The following is a 27,162-nucleotide window of genomic DNA, read 5'->3' on the forward strand; positions in this document are numbered from 1 at the left end:
TGGATTGACCTTGCTAAATTGCCCCTTAGTGTCCAAAGATCTGCAGGTTAGTGGATTGGCCATGCTAACTTGCCCCTTAGTGTCCAAAGATGTGTAGGTCAGGTGGATTGGCCATGCTAAATTGCCCCTTAGTGTCCAAAGATGTGCAGGTTAGGTGGAAAATAGTACCTCTGACAATGCAGCACTACCACGGTATTGCAGTAAAGGCATCAGCCTAGTTTATATGCTGAAGACCAGGCCTGAGTCTTAAACCCATTTCCTTTGAGTGGGAGCCAAGACTGTTAGCACTGAACTCAGGATAATAACAGTATCTGCAGCTCAAAAAAGAAGTAATTCATTGGCTGTGAAATACTTTTTGACGTTCTCAGTGTGTGAAAGATACAAAATAAATCCAAGTTCTTTGTGTCATTCTCTGCTCTTTTAACACGGTGGCTAATTGCAGGAAATTATAGCTGTTGCTATTGTAATAGGGTTGATAATCCGTTCAAGAGCATAAATCTCCTCATCCCCTAATAGTCAGTAAGATTAGTGTGAACCAATACACAAATCATTCAGACTGTATCCCTTTAGGCAGAAAGGGTTGTTATCTGACATTGCGCAGTTCCGATGCTGATTACTGATCTATTCCTGTTGTATTTTGCTAGATTCATGTACTGGACAGACTGGGGGGAACATGCCAAACTGGAACGTGCTGCAATGGACGGATCAGACAGAGTGGTTCTAATCAATAGTAACCTGGGATGGCCTAATGGTCTGGCCATTGACAAAGTGGGATCCAGGCTGCTGTGGGCTGATGCACACACGGAGGTACATAGAATCTTCCTGTGTCAATACCAGTACAGACAATATATTATATATGTGTGTGTGTGTGCACGCACGTGTGTGTGTGTGTGTGGAGAGGGAGAGCAAGTGTATTGTAAACATTTAAAATATTTCCCCAAAGTGTATTTAAATGGAAGTTGTCTTGTCCTCACTGTGAGATTACTCCCAGTGCCTAGTTGTGATATTAAGATAGCGCCGAATCTCTGCGATAAAACACTGGGCTGGCTTTTCCCAGGTATTGACAAAGACCAGTGGTGGGCAGTACAAGCGGCGTTGGAGCTGCTGACAGTGACATAGAATTCGTAACAGCCTTGACGGGATAGCTGCTGAGAGGATGTTTTCCCTTGTGGGAGAGTCTAGGAACAGAGGGCAGAGTCTCAGAACGAAGGGGTGCCAGTTTGAGACTGAGCCGAGGAGGAATTTCTTCTCTCAGAGGGTTGTATGTCTTTGGATCTCCTTGCTACCCAGAGCAGTGGGGGCAGAATCCTTGTATTTAAGGCTGAGATTGATAGATTTTTGATCAGTATCAGAATCAAGGGGAAAGGGCAGGAAAGTGGACATCAGGAATGTCGGGTCAGCCATGATCCCATTGAATGGCCGAACATGCTTGAGGGGCCGAATGGCCCACATCTGCTCCTATTTTGTATGGATCAATGGCAGCTTTCTTCGCCATATAGTCCCACACTTACAAAAGAAAAATCAAGGGACGTGATTTATCACGAGCAGAGTGGTGTCTGATTTGCCCGTCCCACTTGCAACCGATCCCTCAGGGATAGGTCATCTTTAAAGGTCAGCCTAGCGTGAAGGAGTTCATCCTTCCCGCACCCTCCGCTGGGCACTGCCCACACGTACACAGTGTCCAGGTAATGCCTAGGCATCTTCCCCTGAGCGACACCCTGCTCTCTCGGTGCACAGCTTGGGAGACCAGTCAGGTTTCACATGGTCCTGCCCTCGCACTGAAGAGGGTGTTTATTCTGATGGGTGTGGGGTGGGGGGGTGGGGTTTGGGGGAAGGATTCAGGTGTCGCAGCCTGATAATGATAAGCTAATTAATGCAAATGGCATTTCCAACGTCACTGACGGGACTGCGAGTACAATCATGTCACGCACTCGCACGGAGGTGAAACACAGTTTGATCGCTCTCCTGAGATTTTCCACTCACATTGTCAAACCTGCCTGTCTCGGTCGGGAACGGAAAATCCCGGTCAGGAACGGAAAATCCCGGTCAGGAACGGAAAATCCCAGTCGGGAATGGAAAATCCCAGTCGGGAATGGAAAATCCCAGCCATGGGGTGTTCCTCAATAGCTATCATTTTTTAAATTATTTATTTGCGGGAATGTGAGCACTAACTACCGGGTCACAGCGATTGTCCATCCTCAACTGACTAATAAATAAACTTTAATTGCCCTTGTTATAATCTGTATTCAACCTGGACAAAGCTCTGAATGGAAACCGCTAATGTGTCGATTATTTCCTGTACTTTGCTGTGACATCCTTCTTGTCTGCTTGAGTAAAGAGCTGTGTGTGAGGAGAAATCTGATGGTGTTTATTGATTTTTTTTGTGCAGCGAATCGAGGCAGCGGACCTGAATGGTGGTGAGCGACGGACTCTAATCACCCCAGTCCAGCACCCCTATGGGCTGACCCTGCTGGACCCCCACATTTACTGGACGGACTGGCAAACCCGCAGTATCCAGCGAGCTGACAAAAACACAGGTGGTGATATCATTACAGTGCGGGGCAACTTGCCAGGGCTAATGGACATCCAAGCTATTGACAGAATTCGACCTGTTGGTATGTAACCCTTGATATTTTAGTGCGTTTCTTGCTACTTAGATTCTACTCAATGTATGTCGAGAGTTAGACTCTCTGGTCAGATGGGCAGAGCAGTGGCAAATGGAATTTAACCCAGAGAAACGGGAGGTGATGTGTTTTGAGAGGACGAACAAGAAGAGGGAAGACACAATGAACAGTAGGACACTAGGAAGTACAGAGGATCAGAGGGATCTTGGGGTGCATGGACTAGTGGGTAGGGTGATTAAGCAATCATATGGGATTCTTGCCTTTATTAGCCAAGACATAGAATATAAGAGCAGGGAAGTTATGATGGAGCTGTATAAAATGCTGGTTAGGCCACAGCTAGAGTACTGTGTGCAGTTCTGGTTGCCACACTGTAGGAAGGATGTGACTGCACCAGAGAGGGTGCAGAGGAGATTCACCAGGATATTGCCTGGGCTGGAGTGTTTCAGCTGGTTAGGCTGGGGTTGTTTTCCTTAGAGCAGAGAAGGCTGAGGGGGAAACTGATTGGAGTGTACAAAGTTATAAAGGAAATAGATAGGGTAGTTAGGAAGAAACTTTTCCCCTTGTTATAGAGGGATATGGGCCAAACGCAGGCAACTGGGACTAACTTCATGGTAAAACTGGGCGGCACGGATAAGTTGGACCCATGGGCCTGCTCCCATGCTGTAAATCTTTATGACTCTATTAACCAGTGGTATAGATTTAAGATAAGAGACAGGGGATTTAGAGGGGATTGACGGAAAGCTTTTTCACCCAGAGGCTGGCGAGAATCTGGAACTCACTGCCTGAAAGTGTGGTAGATCAGCACCTGAAATGCCACAGCGTACAAAACTACAGAGCAAGTGCTGAAAAATCGGATCAGAATAGGTAGGTGCTTGATGGCTGGTGCAAACATGATGGGCCAAAAGGCCTCTTTTTATACAATAAAACTCTGGGATCTTGCTGTGTAACCACTGGAAATAGTTTGAACCTTGACTTTATGATTCATTTGCTCTGCTCAATGCAATTGGACATTGCTAGGCTGGGTCCTAAAGGGACTCTTGAACGTTGTTCCAAAAAAATGAAGGAAATAACTGTGGTGCTGCTTTTTCCTGTAGGGCTGAGAATTGGGTGAGAGTTCTTTCTGACCCCCAATGTATTTACAAGACAGCTAGCAGTCCCTCGATGGCCCCACTGCAGATCCCTTTTCTCCCTCTTATCCACTGTAAGCGTCTCTACGTAGGACTCCTGCTGGATTTCCCACTTCCCAGTCCACCCTGTGAACTTCCTTTCAGTAATGCTTTATGAGACGCAGCCTTACTTTGACCCTGTCACTGGTGCCATCAGCCATGCCGTGTAATCATTCCATCCACTGGCCAGCCAGTGGGTACACCCTGTGACAACCCCCTATGCTTGAACAGAATAAGATCATAGAGTCCCTACAGTTAAGAAGGTGGCCATTCAGCCCATTGAGCCTGCACCGACAACAATCCCACCCAGGCCCTATCCACAGAACCGCACATATTTACCCTGACATTAAGGGGCAATTTCGCATGGTCAATCTACCTAACCTGCACATTTTGGACTGTGGGAGGAAACTGGAGCACCCGGAGGAGACCCACGCAGAGAACTTCATACAGACAGTCACCCAAGGCCAGAACTGAACCTGGGTCACTGGCGCTGTGGGGCAGCAGTGCTAACCACTGTGCTACCGTGCTGCAATTATGTGATAGAATTTTATTTGAGAAGTGACAAAAATATTACTGCCAAATATTGATAACTCAGTCATTTTTCACCAAAAATAATTTGCGTTCTTCAGAAATTGGAATTAAACCATTGGATTAAAAAGTTACAATAAGCAAATTCAATTTGTTTTATCCAAAAATTTAAATTGGATGACTTTGATTTACGAAGAGTGAAATGTTGATAGGAATTGATTGAATTCCAGGTACACTTGCTTCCCGTCTAATGGTTCACTCATCGTCCCCAGAGTCCAGCTGAATGGATGCTCCCGCACTCTGTTGAAAGAAGTTTTGCTTTGTTTCTGCCCAGGTTTTAACAAGTGTAGTGTCAGGAATGGGGGCTGCAGCCATCTCTGCCTGCCGCGACCCAGCGGCATCACCTGTGCGTGCCCAACAGGAATCCAAATGAAGAGCGATGGGAGGACCTGTGACAATGCTCCCGAGACCTATCTTCTCTTCTCCAGCCGAGGCAGCATTCGCCGGATCTCTCTGGATACAACCGATTACACGGATGTGCATGTTCCAGTTCCTGAGTTACATAACGTCATTTCCTTGGATTATGACAGTGTGGAGATGAAGGTTTATTATACAGATGTCTACCTGGATGTGATCAGGTAATGATGTAACAATTGTCAATTTTTTTATTCGTTTGTGGGACATGGGCATCACTGGCTGGGCCAGTATTTATTGCCCATCCCTAGTTGCCCCTTGAGAAGGTGGTGGTGAGCTGCCTTCTTGAATCGCTGCAGTCCGTGTGCTGTGGCTGGATCCACAATGCCGTTAGGGAGGTAATTCCAGGATTTTGACCCAGCGACAGTGAAGGAACGGCGATGTATTTCCAAGTCAGAATGGTGAGTGGCTTGGAGGGGAATTTGCAGATAGTGGTGTCCCCATATATCGGCTGCCCTTGTCCTTCGAGATGTAAGTGGTTGTGAGTTTGGAAGGTGCTGTCTAAGGATCTTCAGTGGGCTTCCACAGTGCATCTTGTAGATAGTACACACGAGTATTGACCCTATGAACAGCGAATGTCTGCATTGGTGCTGTTTCATGCTCTCACCCTGGACTAAAGAAATCCATTGACTTTTCTTTCCAGTTTCTACCCCTCCCTCGCCTGCATTCCTGACTCTTCCCTTCCTTGCCTTCCCTGACTCCATTTCACACACACTGAATTCAACATTCTGCTGGGAAATGTGCCTAATGAAGATGAGAATTTTCTTCCTGAGAGAGGGACAAGTGGAAGTTGAGCCCAGGTTCTGTTACACGGACACCCCGATTACAGAACACTTAGTGTCCAATCAGAGCACTGCAACCGAGCTGCGTTCATCGGGATTTGGGGTTTGGGATGTAAACAGGGGAGGTGATAGCAGGGAGGCAATGGCCTAGTGGTATTATCACTAGACTATTAATCTTAAAAGTCAGCTAAGATTCTGGGGACCTGGGTTCAAATCCTGCCACGGCAGATGGTGGAATTTGAATTCAATAAAAAATATCTGGAATTAAGAATCTATTGGTGACCATGAAACCATTGTTGATTGTTGGGAAAAATCCATCTGGTTCACTAATGTTCTTTAGGGAAGGAAATCTGCTATCCTTACCTGGTCTGGCCTACATGTGACTCCAGAGTCACAGCAATGTGGTTGACTCTCAACTACCCTCCAAGGTCAATTAGGGATGGGCAATAAATGCTGGACAGTCAGCGATGCCCCATCCCATGAATGAATTTTTTAAAAATTAAATAATAATATGTTTTGTTTTTACTCTACATGAGAGAGTCCCTCAGAAAGGCTGGAAAAATACAATAAAAACACACTAAAAGATTGCCTAGTTACTAAACAAAACTGCATCATCTCTCTGTGCTGGTTTTTATAATTTCATTCTTAAGGCTCATCCTTGAGCCAAAAAGACCTGAATTGTCTCAGGATTAATATTTATTGTGTGGCCTGATCTCAGCCAAGCGGAGGATTTGTCAATGACCACAGCGCCTCTGGTTAAGGAAGGGAAAAAATAATGTTCTGTCTGCAATCTGCTGGCAATGCAGTTAAGGTGAGAGATTTTCATTCAAAGCAATGAGGGGAGATTTTTTTGGTGTCAGGCACCCTGGCCTACGTAAAACACATAGTGGAAAACCGTCCTGTTTGAACCACACATCTGCAAAGGTACCTATCAGATTTTCCCGAGTATAAATTAGCAACAGAAAGTTGCAAGTCCTTTAACAGGCAATAGCTTGAATCCCACCAATGTTTCTGATATTTCCTCCTCAATGTGGTGTATCTTGGTGCAAAATCAAGAGATTCTACCCTGTCAGAACATAAGAGATAGGAGCAGTAGGCCATTCAGCCCATCAAACCTATTCAATATGATGATGGCTTCAACTCCATTTTCCTACCTCTCTCTGCATTCCTATGATTTTGGGGTGGGGGTGGGGGGTGGAGGAGGGGGGGGATGTCGAGGGGGGAATTGGGTCAAGAATACAAAGATTCACAACTCTGTGAGTGAAGGGGCTGGGGGGATAGCCCAGCGGTGGGGAGGATATCTTGGGGTTGGCTGGAGTTCTGTGGGGATTTGGGGTGGATCAGTGCTATAGTTACTTAGAAGCCAAAAGTACTTTCAATTCTTCTAACTCTTCTCTGGGTAACTATTGCACTGACCCGCTCAGAGCGGGCACCACTAATTTAACACCCTATCTTATAAAGGCTTAAGCTATAAACTCAGTGGGACCCACCCAAAAGCATGCCACAGCCCTATGGAATTTACTGTAATTCTCCTTGGTACTCCAGCCATTCTCAAGGTAAGATTCTATGTTGGTCCTGTCCTTAGCTTTTGGCTACCAATTTCTTTACCAGTCACAGGATTGTGGATGCCTCAGTCCTTTGTTCAGGCAGATATCTAAATGTCCTTCCCACAGTTTATCAAGCTAACACTGCTGACTGCTTTCTGTCACAATGCTCTGTGAGGACCACGACAGATTTCTCCCAAGGGCTAGAGCAATTCTTCCAGCTGCCTTCTTCTCATGAAACCTAAATGGAGATCGGACATCCAAATTCCTCTCTTTCCCCACAGACTCCAGCCTTTGTAATGTAAACAATGCTTTTTGTCTCCTCAGAAGTGCCAACCTCAATGGCAGTGGTATGGTGACAGTCATTGGTCAGGGTTTACAAACAACTGATGGTTTGGCCATTGACTGGGTAGCAAGGAATCTCTACTGGACAGACACTGGCAGGAATACCATTGAAGTGTCCTGGCTTGATGGAAACTGCCGGAAAGTGCTCATCAACAATAGCCTGGATGAACCAAGGGCAATTGCTGTATTCCCTAGAAAAGGGTAAGGAAATCTTCTTTGGAGGACCAGGGTCCTGTTCAGTAGGAGGTTGACATTTTGTGTAGTGACGTCACATTCCTTATAACTGTACTAAAACAACATCCACCTACTTTCTAAACTGGAATAATACTTAGAATGAAATGGTGGCTAATGGTCATATCACTGGACTGGTAATCCGGAGGAAGAGAGTCTGGGGACATGAGTTCAAATCCCACCTTGGCATTTCAATTCAATCAATAAATCTGGAATATAAACCTAATCTCAGTTATGGTGACCATGACAATGATCATTGATCTTTGTAAAAACCCATCTGGTTCAGCCATGTCTTTTAGGGAAGGAAATCTGCCATCCTTACCCAGTCTGGCCTACATGTGACTTCAGAGCCACAGCAATGTGATTGACAGTTGTCTCAAATGTGGTCTCAATTTCCCCACTGAAATGGCCCATCAAGCCACTCAGTTTCAAGGGAAATTAGGAATGGCCAATAAATGCTGGCCTTGCCAGTGACTCCCCCAATCCTGTAGAAGAACAAAGGGAAAGAAAGTTGTCAATGTCATAAGAATAGAGAACAGGTCAAATGTTTTCTCAGCTCTGGGTGTGACTTCATCGTATCTTGCTACTATCCACATAAATTTGAGACAAATGGGTTAATTTTCTTCATCCGCTTAAGAAAGTGAACCAAGATCTATCTGGACATTTAGTGACTCACCACAAGTGACACGGTGGCACAGTGGTTGGCACTGCTGCCTCACAATGCCAGGGACCCGGGTTCAATTCCTGCCTTGGGTGACTGGAGTTTGCATGATCTTCCTGTGTTTATGTGGGTTTCCTCCTACAGTCCAAAGATGTGCCGGTTAGGTGGATTAGCTAAATTGCTCATTAGTGTCCAAAGCTTTGTAGGTTAAGGGAATTGACTATGGTAAATGCACGGGGTTACAGGGATAGGGTGGGGAGTGGTACTCCGTTGGAGACTCGGTGCAGATTTGATGGGCTGAATGGCCTCCTTCTGCAGTGTAAGGATTTATGATATTGCATGATTCTTGGTAACCTTCAGTTCAAATCAACTTAAATTCAACCAAGTTTATCAGAGCTGGAAATTGTCTGGGCAGATACTTTAATTGGAGCACAGCATAGTCTCATCACGAGAGATCCAGGGGGCATCTCTTCCCACAGTCTCTCCAATATCAATTCAAAAGTAAGAACATCTGAAATCTGCAATGTTAGACATTTCAGTAAAATATGCCCAACTTTTAAAGAAACATTTTACTTCTTTCTGAGCCTCTGTGTTAGGCCGCTTATCGTGCTAATACAAAACATCAACCTTTACCCCATGGTTCAGGTTGAGCGAAATCCCAAGGTGAATCCACCCCCAGCGCCAGGCAGTCTCTGAGTATGTCATCACATTGCTGACCTGGAGTGTAAGCAGTTGAAAAAAGTGATGTTTCACGTTTTAACAGAGCTGTTTAAAAGAATTGAGATTAAATGTAAAGCAAGCCATTTAAATATAAAAATATGAACACTATCCTTATGTTTTGCTAGGTATCTGTTCTGGACAGACTGGGGAAATCTTGCCAAAATTGAGCGTGCACAGTTGGATGGCACAGATCGGAAGGTCCTTATTAATACTGATTTGGGATGGCCTAATGGCCTGACCTTGGATTATGATACAAGAAGGTGAGCTACAAAACAGCAAAGATATGAAAAATGGCCATGAGATAATCAGTGAGTAAGGAGAAATTTAATGAAGCTGCATAGACTATGAAGGAAAGCTTTATTTTACCCTGGCTATCTGCCAGTAATCTCTTTTACTAACATCGTAAGGTTAATCAGAATCATTCAATCTTACAGTAAAATAGCACTCTGGTCGCCTTTGAATGTGGTTTGTGGGACATGGGAATTACTGAATTCATACAACTGCAGTGTGATACTGTTGGGTGATAGCTTTCCACTGATTGAAGTTTAGGTCTATACTGTCTGGAATTTAGAAGAATGAGGGGAGATCAAACTGAGGTGTACAAGATGATAAAAGGTATGGATAAAGTTGATGTGGAGCGGTTGCCTCCTCTTGTGGGGCATTCTAGGACATAGTCATAGGATAAGGGGCAGCAAATTTAAGTTAATTTTAAATTTAAAATTACTTTTTACTGTGTTTACGCCAGTCCAACGCCGGCATACCCACATCAGCAAATTTAAAACAGAGTTGAGGACAACGACTTCTCCCAAAGGGTTGTGAATCTGTGGAATTTGTTACCCTGAAGTGCGGGGAATGCTGGGACAGTGAGTAGTAAATTTAAGGAGGAGTTAGACAGAATTTTAATTGGTAATGGGTTGAAGGGGTATGGGGAAAGGGCAGGAAAATGGGGATGAGGAGCATGTCAGCCATGATTGAATGGTGGAGCAGACTCGATGGGCCAAATGGCCTAATTCTGCTCTTATATGTTGTGAATTTTATGAACTTATGATGTTAAATTGCAGATTATGAACAGTCCTTTTTTACCCTCGTCCCACTCCGCCCCAATCACCGTTCTGATCCGGTAGATAGTAAGTGCCGTGTAAGAACATAACATAAGAACATAAGAAATAGGAGCAGGAGTAGGCCATCTAGCCCTTCGAGCCTGCCCCGCCACTCAATAAGATCGTGGCTGATCTGTCGTGGCTCAGTTCCACATTCCCGCCCTCTCCCCATAACCCTTAATCCCCTTGCTTATCAAAAACCCATCAACCCGCGTCTTAAAAATATTTAGCGAGGCAGCCTCCACCACCTCAACGGGCAGAGAATTCCAGAAAAGGAAACTTGACAAACGATCGCAACTGTTTTCTGTTTGTGTTTTACCACAAGAAAATACATTGCTAAGTTGAGACACTAACTGCAATTAAAATTAACTAACTAAAATTAAAACATTTATTAACAAAAGAAACTTAAGCACACATGATTACATTTACACAGTTGCTCTTATGGAAATATTCCCCAAAAGCTTCTTACTTGGTTGAACTCACAAATAAATATCCCATTACGCAATAATCCTTATAGATATTTAATCTAGATAATTCCAGTAATATTATCACATGTCACAATACTCTGTTGCTGTAGGGGAGGAATTTCACAGGGCTTCTGTCTCTCCTTCCGTTGTAAAAATTCAAGACTTTAAACTAAAACCTTTCTTTCTGGAACAGACAGACACTTCTCTGGGATGGCTGAAGCCAGTTCACTTCACGTGCTTACTGTTCTGTCCCAGCACGATCACTCTCTTCAGGGGATGTTACACAGCTATACCTCAATACAGCTCCCAATGTCACTTTAAATCTTTTATTTCTTTTTCATCTTTTCTCATTGTTCTGATCCTCCTTTGAACTTTTATCTTTCCCAGAATATAAAGATCTTTTTGGGTTAAACTTTGCCGTTATTATTTATGCCCATTCCTAGGCTGTAAATCCCTTACCCCTCTTTGAGATTCAACAACTAAAAATCCAAAACCCTCCCTTATCTCCTAATGCACATTTCTATCCCTCTTGTGTTTATGTGTAGAACAATCTGGCATTTTTCACTTCAAATTCCTGGCTTTCACACCTAACCCCTTTGATTGTCTTAACTCCATAGACATTCAGTCCCCACTTTAACTAAATTAGTCATACACAGAGACACACATATAGCCCCCATGATCTTGTTGCACAGAATATCATAGTAAAGGTCAAAAATGTTAAAAAATAAAACTTTCCTCACACCCTCGGGCTATATATGCAGTAAGCAATCTGAAATTTAATCTTAATCAATAGAAATCTTTTCCAACAGGATCTACTGGGTGGACGCCCACTTAGACAGAATAGAAAGTTGTGATTTAAATGGAAAACTACGCCAAGTTCTGGTTGGCCAAGTTACACATCCCTTTGCCTTAACTCAGGTAAGGAAACGCTTTGTTAACAATCCGTCAAGATCTGTACTTTGGGAGAGTCGAAGCAAGGTTGGAAGTGACAGAGAATACAAACACACAATGCCAGTAACACAAAAGAAGAAGATGGACATCAGGGTGCAATTAAGGTTCCTGCACCAGTGAATTTGAAGGAAGGGTGATAGTTAAATCCAGTGGCGGTTTTCCCGCTGCCCACCCACCCGCCCACTTGTGCCCCCACTGCAATTATATCCACAGCAGAGGCCAACTGAGACCCTTAAGGAAGCAATTAGCACCCACTGAGGGGCTGAAAGGGAGAGGCTAAGCACCCTGTCTGGTAGAGGAGGGACTCCTTATTGGGCCCCGAGCCCCAGGAGTGACCTCCTTTAAGGTTTTACCCACTGTCCCCTCCCCTTTCGCCCCCTCTTCCCCACCCCATGCATCTGTCCTGAAGCTCTGGAAAGTGTGGAATTTGCCACCTTGCATAGCTCAGTCGCTTGCTGCGCGGTGCTGTCTTATTATCAAAACTGAACAGGAAACAGATTCTGTCTGGGGGGTGCTGGGAGAATCTCAAACCGGTTTCTTGCCGGAATTGAATGCATTTAGCCCCTTCCCCACAATTTTCCAACCCCGCGCATCTCCAGCGCAATCTGCGCCTGAGTCCAAGGGGTCAGAATATCATCCCCATTACGTCTCGAACATGGATATATCCAACAATGTATAATGGATGAATGGAAGTCTTGGAAGTTTCCTTCACGCTCCTGATTTCTACCAGGAGTACACATTCACTAAATCGCAGTGTACATTTCAGAGGGCAGTTAGGCTCAACCAAACTGCTGTGGGTCAGGAGTCACATGTAGGCCAGGCCACGTAAAGACGGCAGATTTCCTTCCCTAAAGGACATTAATGAAACAGATGGATTTTTACAACCCATCTGGTTCACTGTGCATGGTGGCACAGTGATTAGCGCTGCTACCTCACAGCACCAGTCACCCAGTTCGATTCCAGTCTTGGGTCACTGTCTGTGTGGAGTTTGCATGTTCTCCCCACGTCTGTGTGAGTTTGCTTCGGGTGCTCGGAACATGTGCAGGTTAGGTGGATTGGCCATGCTAAATTGTCCCTTTGTGTCCCAAGGTGTGTAAGTTAGGGGGATTAACCATGGGAAATATGAGGGCTTACAGGAATAAGGCCTGGGTAAAGATACACTTTCAGAGAGTTGACACAGACTCAATGGGCCAAATGGCCTCCTTCTGCACTGTAGGGATTCCATGATTCCTCTATGATAGTTGTCATGGTCACCATTATTAGAGCAGCTTTATATTCCAGATGTATTTCAATTCCACCAGCTACCTTGGTGGCATGCGAACCTGTGTCGTGAGATTGTGCCTCTGGATTACGAAAATAAAAACAGAAAATGTTGGAAATACTCAGCAGGTCTGTCAACATCTATGGAAAGAAAAAGCAGCATTAACTTTCCAAGTCCATGTGACTCTTCTTCAGAACCAGATTACTAGTCCAGTGACATTTCCACTGGGTCACAACACGCTCATGGTTAGTCACAGTAAATAGTACTGAAGACTTGGGCTCCAGAACTTGCTGCTCCCCTAGCTAAGTTCTTCCAGTGCAGCTACAACACTGGCATCCACCCAGCGGTGTGGAAAATTGCTCAGGTATGTCCTGTACACAAAAAACAGGACAAACCCAAACCGGCCAAATACCGCCCAATCAGTCTACTTTCAATCATCAGTAAAGTGACGGAAGGGGTCATCGACGGTGCTGTCAAACAGCACCAGCTCAGCAATAACCTGCTCGGTAATGCCCAGTTTGGGTTTCGCCAGAGTCACTCAGCTCCTGACCTCATTACAGTCTCGGTTCAAACATGGATGAAAGAACTGAATTCCAGAGATGAGGTGAGAGTGACAGCCCTTGACATCAAGGCCGCATTCGACCAAGTGTGGCGTCAAGGAGCCCCAGCAAAACTGGAATCAGTAGGTGTCAGGGAGTAAACTCTCCGCTAGTTGGAGTCAAACCTGGTACATAGGAAGATGGTTGTGGTTATGGAGGGTCAGTCATCTCAGCTCCAGGACATCTCTGCAGGAGTCCCTCAGGATAATGTTCTAGGCCCAACAATCTTCAGCTGCATCATAACTATTTCATCTCTGTCATAAAGTTAGAAGTGGCGATGTGTAATCATCGGCGAACAATGTTCAGCACCATTCGTGACTCGGATACTGAAGCAGTCCATGTTCAAGTGCAGCAAGATTTGGACAACATTCAGGCTTAGGCTGAGAAGTGGCAAATAACATTCGTGCCACACAAATGCCAGACAGTGACCATCACCAATAAGAGACCCTCTAACCACTGCCCCTTGACATTCAGTGGTGTTGCCATCACTGAATCCACTACTGTCAACATCCTTGGGGTTACCATTGACCAGAACCTCACCTGGATTCACCACATAAACACAGTGGCTATGAGAGCAGGTCAGAGGCTAGGAATCCTGTAGCGAGTAACTCACCTCCTGACCCCCAAAGCCTATCCACCATCTACAAGGCACAAGTCAGGAGTGAGATGAAATACTCCCCACTTGCCTGGATGGGTGCGGCTCCAACAACACTCAAGAAGCTTGACGCCATCCAGGACAAAGCAGCCCGCTTGATTGGCACCACATCTATAAACATTCAATCCCTCCACCACGCTCAGTAGCAGCAGTGTGTACTATCTACAAGATGCACTGCAGCAATTCACCAAAGATCCTTAGACAGCACCTTCCAAACCCACGACCACTTCCATCTAGAAGGACAAGGGCAGCAGGTACATGGGAACACCACCACCTGCAAGCTCCCCTCCAAGCCACTCACCATCCTGACTTGGGAATATATCCCTGTTCCTTCACAGTCGCTGGGTCAAAATCCTGGAATATTAACTGCATTGTGGATCAACCCACAGCACGTAGACTGCAAAGATTCAAGAAGGCAGCTCACCACCACCTTCTCAAGGGCAACTAGGATGAGCAATAAATGCTGGCCAGCCAGCGACGCCCATGTCCCATGGATGAATAACAAAGAATTCCTTTGAGGATCTGATTTCCTAACACAATGTGAGGGGAAACCCCCACTGGACAGCTGCTCACACTGTTTCTCATGAGATTTCATCCTTTATCAAAAGCGATGGAGAAAATCAGTAAAAATTCTGCTTCTTTTAGATTAAATTTCTTTATTTGTCACATGTACTTTAGCAAAAGGCAGTCGTCAGTTTAGCCACATTTGTTGTAACAGGCTTGGTCAGAGTTTATCTCAACGGGAAACACAGTGAACAGGAGTTAGTCTGCATTGCCACAGAGTGGGCTCTGTAACTTCAATATGATTTTAGATGTAACACTGCTATCTTATGGAGAAACAGGGAATAGCTAACAGCAATTTAATGTGGGAAAATGTGAAGTTATCCACTCTGGCAGGAAGAGTAGCAATGCAGATTATTAAATGGAGAGAGAGGAAGGGTCTGAGCCTGTTAAAGGGGCAATCCCGATGGGTGTGTGGAGTAAAATGAAAGGACAAAGCCAGGAAGCAGCACATCGGGGGAGTCAGTGCGGATTGTGGGAAGAGACTAGCCGAGAAGAGATTAAAATGGTCTGCTCGCCTGCTGCGGAGAAAGAGAAACGGATGGTGGTGGGGCGAGTGATGGAGATGGGAGAGACCAGAAGAGGAAGAATATGAAGGGCTAAGAGCAGATAGGAATGTATGCTGATGTGACTGGAAAACATCAGGATTGGAAGAGGGTTGGGTAACTGACCGGAGGGGACACAGAAGGGCTATCAATCAGAAGTGTGGAGACTCCAGGTGAAGGAGCTTGACCCAAATGGCCAATGGGTTTGGGAAAATGAACTCACAATTTTGATGTGCAGTTTGGAACACTGAACAAGAATTCTCCCATCCCAGCTGCCACTAGGATTTTAGCGGGCGTGTTGCAGAGATTGCGAAAGCCTATTGACAGCTGGGCGGGAATTTACGGCTTTCAGACCAGCACGGCTGGAGAATTCCACCCATAAAATCCAACTCCTCCCTTAAGCTGAAGTTAAACTCAAATCTAATGTCAGCAATTCGACAGGTGAAATGATTGACAGGTGAAGGGGGGGCAGTGGTGTTGGGGCAGGTGCAGGGAGAACACTCCAGTGAAGTTGGGACGTACTAATATATTCCCATTGCGTATTATAACATGACGGTTTCTCAAAGACTTTGGGTGGGTTTTTACAGCCTCGCTCAAGCTAGACCAGGAAATCCTGCCCAGATCAACGGACATTTCCATTGTCCACTCCTCGGCTGCTCCGATTCTGTGGTGGGTAGGGCGGTAGAATTCCAGATGTATTTATGTATTTCCGATACAAACTGAGTACTAATATAAAGGGGTGTGGTGAGTGGGGCAGGTTGGCACCAGTAGGAATGATGCAATCTGGCTTGATCACTTCTCCAGCCCTGAGCATGAGCCCCTGGAAGTGTTCGATTATAAGAGAGCTTTTTGTTGACCCCTATAAACTTCAATTCTATAGCTATAAATTAACTGCATTTCTCCATTTGAAAACTGAAATCATTATTTTCACAATTAGCACGATCGCTGGATTTACTGGACGGACTGGCAAACAAAATCAGTGCAGCGTGTGGACAAGTACACAGGTCGGAACAAGGAAACCATCCTGGCTAATGTGGAGGGACTGATGGACATCATTGTGGTCTCCCCACAAAGACAAACAGGTAGAGAAAGAGGAAGAGTGGGCAACAACGGTGCGGTACAGTGGCACAGTGGTTAGCACTGCTGCCTCAGAGCACCAGAGACTCAGGTTCGATTCCCGGATCGGGTCACTGTCTATGCAGACTCTGCATGGGTCTCCCTCGGATGCTCCGGTTTCCTACCCCCCCTACTGTGGAAGATGTGCTGGTTAGGTGCATTGGCCATGCTAAATTCTCCCTGAGTGTGCCCAAACAGGCACCGGAGTGTGGCGACTGGGGGATTTTCGTAGTAACTTCACTGCAGTGTTAATGTGAGCCTACTTGTGACAATAATAAGCAACGATATTGGGCTGTAATTTCTTGTGTCAGGTCACTTAATGGATACATGATTGAACAGGTCAGCAACTGCACATCCCTTTGATTAATCAGATTGAAGGATGAGGAAATTCAGAATATAAAGTTTAAAGTTATATAGGCAAGTGTGGCAGAACAACAATTATTGGATCATTAACTTCACAGAATCACAGAATAATACAGTACAGAAGAGGCCCTTTGGCCCATCGAGCCTGCACTGACGCATGAAAGGCCTTGACCTGTCCACCTAATCCCACTTGCCGGCACTTGGCCCATAGCCCTGAATGTTATGACATGCCAGGTGCTCACCCAGACACTTCTTAAAGGATGTGAGGCATCCTGCCTCCACTACCTTCCCAGGCAGCGCATTCCAGGCCGTCACCACCCTCTGGGTAAAAAATATTTTCCTCAATTCCCCCTAAACCTCCCACCCCAGACATTTAACTTGTGTCCCCTTGCAACTGACTCTTCAACTAAGGGGAACAGCCTCAACCGAGTCACACCTCAGTCTTCTCTGCTCCAGAGAAAACAACCCAAGCCTTCCCAACCTCTCTTCATAACTTAAATGTTCTATCCCAGGCTCTGGTGAATCTCCTCTGCACCCCCCCAGTGCAATCATACCCTTCCTATAATGTGCCGACCAGAACTGCACCCAGTACTCTAGCTGTGGCCTCACCAAAGTTCCATCCAATTCTTGAATAAATTGATCAAATTAATCAATAGTGTAATAAATAATTGAATAGATTAATAACTTCCATTAATTTTCTGGTTGTTGCTACATTGCGAGGTGGTGCTGCTGTAAAGGACTGACTGTTACAAATACATCCAAAGGTTACTTTCAACGGTTGATTTTGTTTCAGGTACCAACTCGTGTGGAGTCAATAATGGAGGATGCACACATCTTTGCTTTGCCAGGGCAGCAGACTTTGTGTGCGCGTGTCCTGATGAGCCAGATGGGCGGCTGTGCTCAGTGGGTGAGTAACAATCTTAAAGCTGTAAACTGGAAAAATAACTCCTAAATCGCTGCGGCAGAAAGCATTGACAGAAATAACACTGACAGGTGTTCCCGATGTGGGGGAGTCCAGAACTAGGGGTCATAGCTTGTGGATACTGGTGAACTTCCACTGTATTCTCTCGATGGCAAACGTGGCCACGTGAGGAGGGATTAGGGACAGATGCCCAAAAACGTGGTCAGGGAGGAATCAAAAGAACAGAAGTGGAGAGATTTACTGAGATTCCCAGGCTGATTCCTGGGACGGCAGCTCTGTCATATGAGGAGAGACTAAGTCGGTTAGGATTATATTCACTGGAGTTTAGAAGTGTGAGAGGGGATCTCATAGAAACTTATAAAATTCTAACGTTAGACAGGGTAGATGCAGAAAGAATGTTCCCGATGGTGGGGGAGTCCAGAACTAGGGGGTCATAGTTTGAGGATAACGGGTAAACCTTTTAGAACTGAGGTGAGGAGAAATTTCTTCACCCAGAGGCTGGTGAATGTGTGAAATTCACTCCCATAGAAAGTAGCTGAGGCCAAAATATTGTCTGAATTCAAGAAGAAATTAGATATAGGTCTTGGGGGTGTTAAAGGGCTCACAGGATTAGAGGGGGCGAAGGGGGGATCAGGATATTGAATTTGATGATCAGCCGTGACAAAATGAGTGGCAGAGCAGACTCGAAGGGCTGAATGGCCCACTCCTGCTTCTGGTTTCTATGTTTATAAATACCTGTGCAAAAGGCTTTCCGAAATCAGTGGAACATTTCAGGCACAAATAAGATGCATTCTTCTTAATATATACTTAAAAGAATGAGTTTGAAATGAAAAAAAGGAACTAAATTTTGTGCCGATTCAGAAGGATTATTCTTTTAGAATGTCACCATGTTTTGTCACACAATTATCCTCATTCTTCCAATTCTGTTCAACTATTGGATCATTTTGTGTTCATGGACTGCTTCAGTTAATCATTAAAAAGCCTTCACTCTTGTCTGTATGTTGCTGTTTATCTATCAGTGGATGGAAAGAGTCAGTTTTTTAAAAAGTGCTTTCTCTCTGGTTTTGTTGTATTTGGTTTCCATAGTTGTCCAGGGAGATGTTTTTTCTTGATTACCTGGTGACCATGTGACTGAAATATTTATTGAATATTTTCCCTGGCAGCTTACAAATTGTGTATCCATTTTCCTCCTTAAAAACATTGGCTGGAATTTTCCCATTGGAAAGTGGAAGTTGGGATTAATCCCAACCTTGTGATTCTGCCTTTGTCTCGGCAGTGCCAGTGGGCAGGATTTTCATCTCCTGGAGGGTGAGATAACCTGGAAGTGGGGATGGAGGTGGGTCTTTGCCAAAGCCAGGCTTAAGGGCCAATTTCGAAACCCAAATATCAGCCCAATTCTTCATTGCCATCAGTGGCTCCTCCAAACCTGTAGATCAGTCTAGAACACCAATGGGGAGATGGTTCGATCCTCTTTTGTTGGAGATCATGGCACTTTTGAGGCACAGATGTTACTTGCCACTTGTCAGCCCAAGCTTGGATATTGCCCAGGTTGTGGTCCTTGGACATGGACTGCGTCAGTGTCTGAGGAGTCGTGAATGAGCATTGTGAAATCATCTGTGAATGCCCCCACTTCTGACCTCATGACGGAAGGAAGGGCATTGATAAAGCAGCTGAAGATGTTTCAGCCTAGGAAACTAACCTGAGAGACTCCTTCAGTGATGTCCTGGAGCTGAGATGATTGATCTTTAACCACCACGACCATCTTCCTTTGTGCTGGGTGTGACTCCAATCAATGGAGAGTTTTCCCCAATTCCCATTGGCTCCAGTTGTACTTGTATTCTTCACATAAGCAACCCAACCCATTGCCATTTTCCTATTCATTCCCCATGCCCATTAATATGGACTGTATAGGTGCTCCTGTGGTTAAAGGTGGTGTGATGCTATTTAAACATAATGATTAATCCGTGAATAATTCTTTGCAGTTCCCGGATATATGCCCCCATTTCCAGAAACCACCAGCTCCAATGAGAAACGTGACAAAAGCATTGATTCTTTCCTTGCAAAGCCCACAGATTCTGTGGAGAATACCAGCGATAAGTAAGTGTGCAGATCATAACCTTTTGTTGCACTATGCCTCCAGCGATATGGTTCTGTTTTTATTCAAGTTTATTCAAGGGTAAATTCTGAAGGCCACCAACACTCAGATTGTCTCCACCCTGGACTCTAACATTGTAATTTGCAAAACAGATTATAGCAGAAACACTCTGATCTTCCAGTTGGCAGTTCATAGAATCACTACAGTGCAGAAGGAGACCATTCAGTCCATTGAGCCTGGACCAATCACAGTCCCACCCAGGCCCTATCCCCATAACCCCATGTATTTACCTTGCTAATCCCCCTGACATTAAGAGGTAATTTAGCATGGCCAATACACCTAACTTGCACATCCTTGGACTGTGGGAAGAAACCAGAGCACCCGGAGGAAATCCATGCAGACATGGGGAGAATGTGCAGACTCCACACAGTCAGTGACCCAAGCCAAGAATCGAACCTGGGTCCCTGGCACTGTGAGACAGCAGTGTTAACTGCCACTGTGCCGTCAATGACCAAGCCACCTAACTTGCACACCTTTGGAGTGTGGGAGGAAACCGGGGCACCCGGACAAAACCCACACAGACACGGGGGGTATAGATACCACACAGTGACCCAAGGCTGACTGGCACTGTAGCACTGTGGTAAGTACTGCTGCCTCGGCTTGCAATTCCCAGCTTGGGTCACTGTCTGTGTGGCATCTGCATGTTCTCCCTGTGTCTGTGTGGGTTTCCTCCGGGTGCTCCAGTTTCATCCCACACTCCAAAGATGTGCATATTAGGTGGACTGGCCATGCTAATTTGCCCCTTCGTGTCCCATGATGTGTCGGTTAGGGGGATTAGCAGGGTAAATATGTGGAATTACGGGCATTCGGCCTGAGGAAGATGCTCTGTTGGAGACTCAATGGGCCGAATGGCCTCCTTCTCCACTGTTGGGATTCTCTGCGTTCCAACTCTGTGATTTTTGTCAGTGGAATTGTTACAGTGACTCTGAAACCTGTTCAAACAGTGGCAAAAAGGTTATTTTCTCGTTATCGTTATGGTGCTGAGGACTGAGAGGGAAATGGGCCATAACTCCTAACATATGAGAGATATTACGAATCTTATTGCTGTCTGTGGATTCTGTATTATTATCACAGCCAATATTGTTCTTACTGTCAACACAAATTGGGAACATCTTTGCCGTTGGATACAGATTTATGTTTGGCAGTGCAGTGGAGTGTGCACTGTGTATGTGCACTATCATTTATATGTATCTCTGTCTGGCATCCGCTGTTAGTGAGGGCTCGAGCACCAGAGTGGAATGGAATGTCTCCTGTCAGTGCTGGAAGCATTTCTTTCTTCAAAAATAATTCAGCAAAATTATTGAAAACACCACAAATCTGATGCGAATCCCAGACCCGATAATAGAATCTGTAGTTTTATGCCACATCAGAAATTGAAATCGTGCAGCAACACTCACTAATAATAGTGACATTGCGCTAAGGCTCATGCAAGTGTAAGAGTGTTTATCACATCATGGGATGGCAGACAATCTCTGGCTAACAGGACACTGAAAACCAGCTCTGATCTCAAGGGGAATTAAATTATATTTTCGTCTGATAAATTATCTGAAAGCTGCGGATATCACAGACGCTATTTACACCTTTGTGCCTCAAAGTTGAAATGTTGCACATTGTGATCTTAATAATTACCTTGAGTTTCAGGAACCCGAGACCATTAAAGGGAGATGTCAGATTATAAGCAGAACTTGCAAATTGCGTGACGCAATTTTGCCTGGAGTCTGGTTGTGCTCTCTCCCACTGACCCCATCTGTGAGCAAATGCGAATAAGCCCAAGTTGCTATTTAAATGGAGGGGGACTGTGGCAAGCTGCCGTACAGAGGGATCTGGGTGTCCTTGTATATGAATCACAAAGAGTCAGTGTGCAAGTACAGCAAGTAACTAGGAAGGAAATTGGAATATTGACATTTATTGCAAAGGGGATGGAATATGAAAATAGATAAATCTTGTTACAACTGTACAGGGTATTGATGATACGGTACCGAAGACTACTGTGCGGTTTTGGTCAACATATTTAAGGAGGAACATACCTACATTAGAAACAGCTCAGAGAAGCTGATTCCTGGGATATAAGGGGCTTATCTTATGAAGGAAAAGTCAAGCGGATTCTTAAACGGGTGAGAGTGCAGAAGAGATTCACAGGATGTTGCCAGGACTTAAGGGACTGAGTTATAGGAAGAGATTGACAGGCTAGGACTTATGTCTTTGGAGCGTAGGAGACTGAGGGGTGATCTTATAGAGGTGTGTAAGATCATGAGAGGCATGGAGAGGGTGAACGCACTCATGTTTTTCCCAGTCAGAGAATCAAGAACTAGAGGGCATAGGTTTAAGAGAGGGAAAGAATTAATGGGAACCTGAGGAGCAACCTTTTTACACAGAGGGTGGTACGTGTGTGGAATGAGCTGCTGGAGGAAGTGGTTGAGGCAGGAACATTGACAACATTTAAAAGGCGTCTGGACAGATAAATAGATAGGAAAGGTTTAGAGGGATATGGGCCAAGTGCAGGCAAATAGGGTTAGCTTCGATGGGCAGTTTGGTCAGCATGGACCAGTTTGGGCCGAAGGGCCTGTCTCTGTGCCATAGATTCTATGATTCAGCTTGGGCCTATACTGATTGGAGTTTAGAAGAGTGAGAGATGATCTTATTGAAACAGAAGAATGTGAGAGGCTTGCCAGGATGAATGTTTCCTCTCGGGGGAATCTGAACTTTTTTTAAAAAAATGGGATCTTCCACGGTGATGAGGAGGAATTTCTTCAGAGCATTGTTTATGTTTGGACTTCTATCCCCCAGCGAGTAGTGGAGGCTGGAACATTAAATACATCCAAGACTGAGTTAGACAGAGTTTTGATTGACTGAGGTTGTGGGACACAGGCTGGAAAGTGGAATTGAGGCCACAATTTAGATCAGTCATGATCTTATTAAGCTAAAGGCAGCACCGGCTCGAAGGGCTGAATGGCCTCTCATTTCTTACATCCCTGTGTCAATTGTAATATCTGTAACTGGCTGACAGTTTGCTGTCAAGGCTCAACCTTCAGTGATGTACATGGGCTGTTTGCTAGCTGTGTAACCCTGACTAGTAAAAGGAGATAATACTTAGAGTCATTGAGTCATAGAGGTTTACAGCATGGAAACAGGCCCTTCAGCCCAACTTGTCCATGCTGCCCTTTTTTAAACCATGAAGCTAGTCCCAATTGCTCGAGTTTGGCCCATATCCCTCTAGACCCATCTTACCCATGTAATTGTCTAAATGCTTCTTAAAAGACAAGACTGTGCCCCGGCTCTTCTACTACCTGTGGCAGCTCATTGCAGACACACCACCCGTTCACACTCTGAACAGGCGGAGGGATTGAAACATTGAAGAGAGAGGATTCATGGCTGTAACTATTTGAGCGCAGCATTTGTATGGTAATTGCTAGGAGTGTGTTGCATTGTTATGAATGTATTGAAATATTACTTTAATATTTACCCTTCCAGTCCCCCTGACACTAAGGGGCAATTTAGCATGGCCAATCCACCTAACCCATACATCTTTGGACTGTGGGAGGAAAGTGAGGTAGTGGAAGCAGATACAATAGTGATTTTTAAGGGGTGTCTTGACAAATACATGAATAGGCACAGGCAGCACCGTAGCACAGTGGGTTAGCACTGCTGCTTCATAGCTCCAGGGACCTTGGTTTAATTCCCGGCTTGGGTCACTGTCTGTGTGGAGTTTGCACATTCTCTCTGTGTCTGTGTGGGTTTCCTCCAGGTGCTCCAGTTCCTCCCATAGTCCAAAGACGTGCGGGTTAGGTTGATTGGCCATGCTAAATTGTCCCTTAATGTCCTGAGATGCGTAAATTAGAGGGATTAGTGGGTAAAATATGTAGGGATGTGGGAGTAGGTCCTGGGTGGGATTATGGTCGACGCAGACTCAATGGGCCAAATAGCCTCACTCTGTACTGTAGGGTTCTATTATGATTTGAAAAGCTTGTGTAAAATCCTTGGTAAATGATTCACCATTCAAATCAATCATTAAATAATCTGCATCTGGAACCTTTGGTGCTAATTCTAAGTATTGAATCGCTCAGTGGTTATGTTGCTGAATGTAAATTTAATGTAAGTTGCTAAATACAATGTCTTGTCTCCAGCTGTTCTCAGGAAGATGCGAGTCAAGGTCTCTGTGAGAAGAATGTGAACCAGGTGTTACCTGCAATAAGTGGTACGTTTCACTCACATTCAAAGGAAAAGTTTATTTATTAGTGTCACAAGTAGGCTTACATTCACACTGCAATGATGTTACTGTGAAAATCACTGAGTCACCACACTCCGGCAGCTGTTCAGGTACACTGGGGGAGAATTTAGCATAGCCAATGCACCTAACCAGCACGTCTTTCAGACTGTGGGAGGAAACTGAAGCACTCAGAGGAAACCCATGCAGGCATGGGGAATGTGCAGACAGTGGAGTTTGTCTGTGGACATACAGACAGTGACCCAAGCCAGGAATCGAACCCGGCTCCCTGGCGCTGTGAGGCAGCAGTGCTAACCAAGATCTTCTGTGTTACACAGTGATCAGTTCCCACATTGTTTATTTGCACTCACTTTGGGTTATGGGCATTATTAAAAGGAGCAGTATTTATTGTCTATCCTTAGTTACCTTTGACAAGGTGCTGGCGAATCCTCTTGAACTGCTATGGCCCACATGGTGAGGTTAAGGAGTCATGGTTAAGGAACTGCAGCTGTATTTACAAAGCATCTGCACAATGCCCCAAAATACCTCACTCAAGCAAATCAAATTTCACACTGAGCCATATAGGAGTAGGAGAAGGTCATTCAGGCCTTCAAGCCTGCTCCACCATTCAATCAGATCACAATTAATCATCTACCTCAATGCCAATTTCCTGCACTATCTCCATACCCCTCGATGTCAGTCTCCAGGAATCTACTGAGTTCTGTCTTGAACATGTTCAGTGATTGAGCTTCTACAGCACTCTGGGGTAGAGAATCCCAAAGATTCACCACCCTCTGACTGAAGAATCCGGGTTCAGTTCCAGCCTCAGGTCTGTGTGGAGTTTACACATTCTCCCCATGTCTGTGTGGGTTTCCTCTGGGCGCTCCGGTTTCACAGAACAAATAAAATTACAGCACAGGAACAGGCGCTTTGGCCCTCCAAGTCTGCACTGACCAGGCTGCCCGATGAAACTAAAACCCTTACCTTTCCAGGGACCGTATCCCTCTATTCCCATCCTATTCATGTATTTGTCAAGACACCCCTTAAAAGTCACTATCGTGTCTGCTTCCACTACCTCACTTTCCTCCCACAGCCCAAAGATGTATGGGTAAGGCGGATTGGCCATGCTAAATTGCCCCTTAGTGTCAGGGGGACTAGAAGGATAAATAAGTGGGGTTATGGGGATAGGGCCTGGGTGGGATTGTTGTCAGTGCAGGCTCAATGGGCCGAACAGTCTCCTTCTACACTGTAGGGATTCTATGAAGCTGTTTATCTCAATCTTAAATGATCCTCCCCTTATCCTGAAACTGTGTCCCTAGTTCTAGACTCAGCAGCCAGATGAAACATCCTGTCCCTATCCACCATGTCACACATTGCCAGAATTCTGTAAGTTTCAATGAGATCACTCTCATTCTTCAAAACTCACGGAATCATCCATGTGCCAATGTGCCGCCCCGTAACTCTACAGATTACAGACCCAGTTTCCTCAATCTTTCCTCATAAACTAATCCCGCCATCCCAGGAATGGATCTGGTGAACCTCCACTGCACTCTCTCAATGGCAAACATGGCCATGTGAGGAGGGATGAGAGACAGGTGACCAAAAACTTGGGCAAGGAGGAATCTGAAGAGCAGAAGTGGAGAGATTTACAGCAGGGATTCCCAGGCTGACTCCCGGGATGGCAGGTCAGTCATACGAGGAAAGACTAAGTCAGTTAGGATCATATTCATTAGAGTTTAAGAGAGTGAGAGGGGATCTCACTTATAAAATTCTAACAGGGTTAGACAGGGTAGATTCAGAAAGAATGTTCCCAATGGTGGGGGAGTCCAGATCTGGAGGTCATAGTTTGAGGATAAGGGGTAAACCTTTCAGTGCTGAGGGGAGGAGAAAGGGTGGTGAATGTGTGGAATTCACTCCCACAGAATGTAGCTGAGGCCAAAATGTCGTGCGATTTCAAGAAGAAATTAGATATAGCTCTTGGGGCTAAAGGGATCAAGGGATATGGGGGGAGGGGGGATCAGGATATTGAATTCGATGATCAGCCATGATCAAAATGAAGGGCAGAGCAGGCTCGAAGGGCTGAATGGCCTACTCCTGCTTCTAGTTTCTATGTTTCTGAGGGACTGGGCAGATAAGTATACGGCTGTCACTAGTGAAGGCTGACATAAATGTCCAAGTTGGGATGGTGAGAGATTCGGAGTGAAGGGTATAGGTGATGGTATTCCCATTTACCTGCTGCTGTTACTCTAATGAAACTTGCAAGTTTGGGAGATGCTAGTGTAGAAATCTGGGTCCATTACTGTAGAACTCCCCATTGATAGTAAAGGGCTTGGATGTACATCAGGAGTGGATTTTTAAGGTATTACATGAGCTTTACTTGAATGGCGGGGCAGGCTCGAAGGGCTAGATGGCCTACTCCTGCTCCTATTTCTTATGTTCTTACTTTAAACTATTGAAGCCCTTACCATTTAAAATCCACATTGTCGATTTTGAAATAGTCAGTGAAAGGTGGATTGAGTTTTTGCTCCTTTCATTGGCAGCAATAACAACTTAAAGCACCACCCAAACCCCCTCTGCCCATCCACCTCCTGTGGAGACTGTCCTGTGACCTGTCTAGCTTTGTAAAAACTTCATTTGTTCAGCATCTGCTAACTCAGCCAGGCCACTAGATGGAGCACTTTACCACCGGAAAATAAGGGAAGAATTTCCCTGGGAGAAGTAGTGGCGTCGGATTTATCCTGAGTCAATTCATTTTGGTTTAAATTTGTAAGCTGGTTTGCTGCATCTCACTCGTAAAAACATTCTTTAGTCACACGAATCCCACTCCTGCCCCGCTGGTGTTTCTTTTATATCTGGTTGTGATTACACCATTTTTTAGCATCCCATCTATCCAAACTCTGAGTTTTCCATGAGATGTAAGCGCAGGATTAGGCCATTTGGCCCATCGAATCTGCACCATCATTCAATCATGACTGATATGTTTCTCAACCCTCATTCTCCTGCCTTTTCCCGGTAACCTTTGATCCCCTTATCGATCAAGAACCTATCTATCTCCGTCTTATAGACACTCAATGACCTGCTACTCACAGCCCTCTGTGGAAATGAGTTCCACAGATTCACCACCTCTGGCTAAAGAAATTCCTCCTCAACTCTGTTTTAAAGGGTCGCGCCTTTACTCTTGAGGCTGT

General features: G+C 45.2%; 1 protein-coding gene across 3 annotated transcripts in view; it reads left to right on the top strand.

The window, feature by feature from the left end:
• The window catches only part of lrp4 (low density lipoprotein receptor-related protein 4), a 397,853-nt gene that overhangs the window by 340,383 nt on the left and 30,308 nt on the right, over positions 1 to 27,162 (top strand). For all 3 annotated transcript variants that reach the window (XM_080189863.1, XM_080189864.1, XM_080189865.1), the window contains exons 26-35: positions 645 to 807; positions 2,390 to 2,615; positions 4,653 to 4,956; positions 7,446 to 7,664; positions 9,201 to 9,335; positions 11,452 to 11,560; positions 16,152 to 16,296; positions 17,487 to 17,600; positions 19,598 to 19,712; positions 23,895 to 23,965. In XM_080189863.1, the coding sequence (XP_080045989.1) occupies positions 645 to 807; positions 2,390 to 2,615; positions 4,653 to 4,956; positions 7,446 to 7,664; positions 9,201 to 9,335; positions 11,452 to 11,560; positions 16,152 to 16,296; positions 17,487 to 17,600; positions 19,598 to 19,712; positions 23,895 to 23,965 (1,601 nt within the window). The remainder of the gene's footprint in view (positions 1 to 644; positions 808 to 2,389; positions 2,616 to 4,652; positions 4,957 to 7,445; positions 7,665 to 9,200; positions 9,336 to 11,451; positions 11,561 to 16,151; positions 16,297 to 17,486; positions 17,601 to 19,597; positions 19,713 to 23,894; positions 23,966 to 27,162) is intronic.

Source organism: Carcharhinus amblyrhynchos, chromosome 6 (genome assembly GCF_965287045.1).
Source record: "Carcharhinus amblyrhynchos chromosome 6, sCarAmb.v2.hapA, whole genome shotgun sequence".
Classification (NCBI taxonomy): Eukaryota; Metazoa; Chordata; class Chondrichthyes; order Carcharhiniformes; family Carcharhinidae; genus Carcharhinus; species Carcharhinus amblyrhynchos.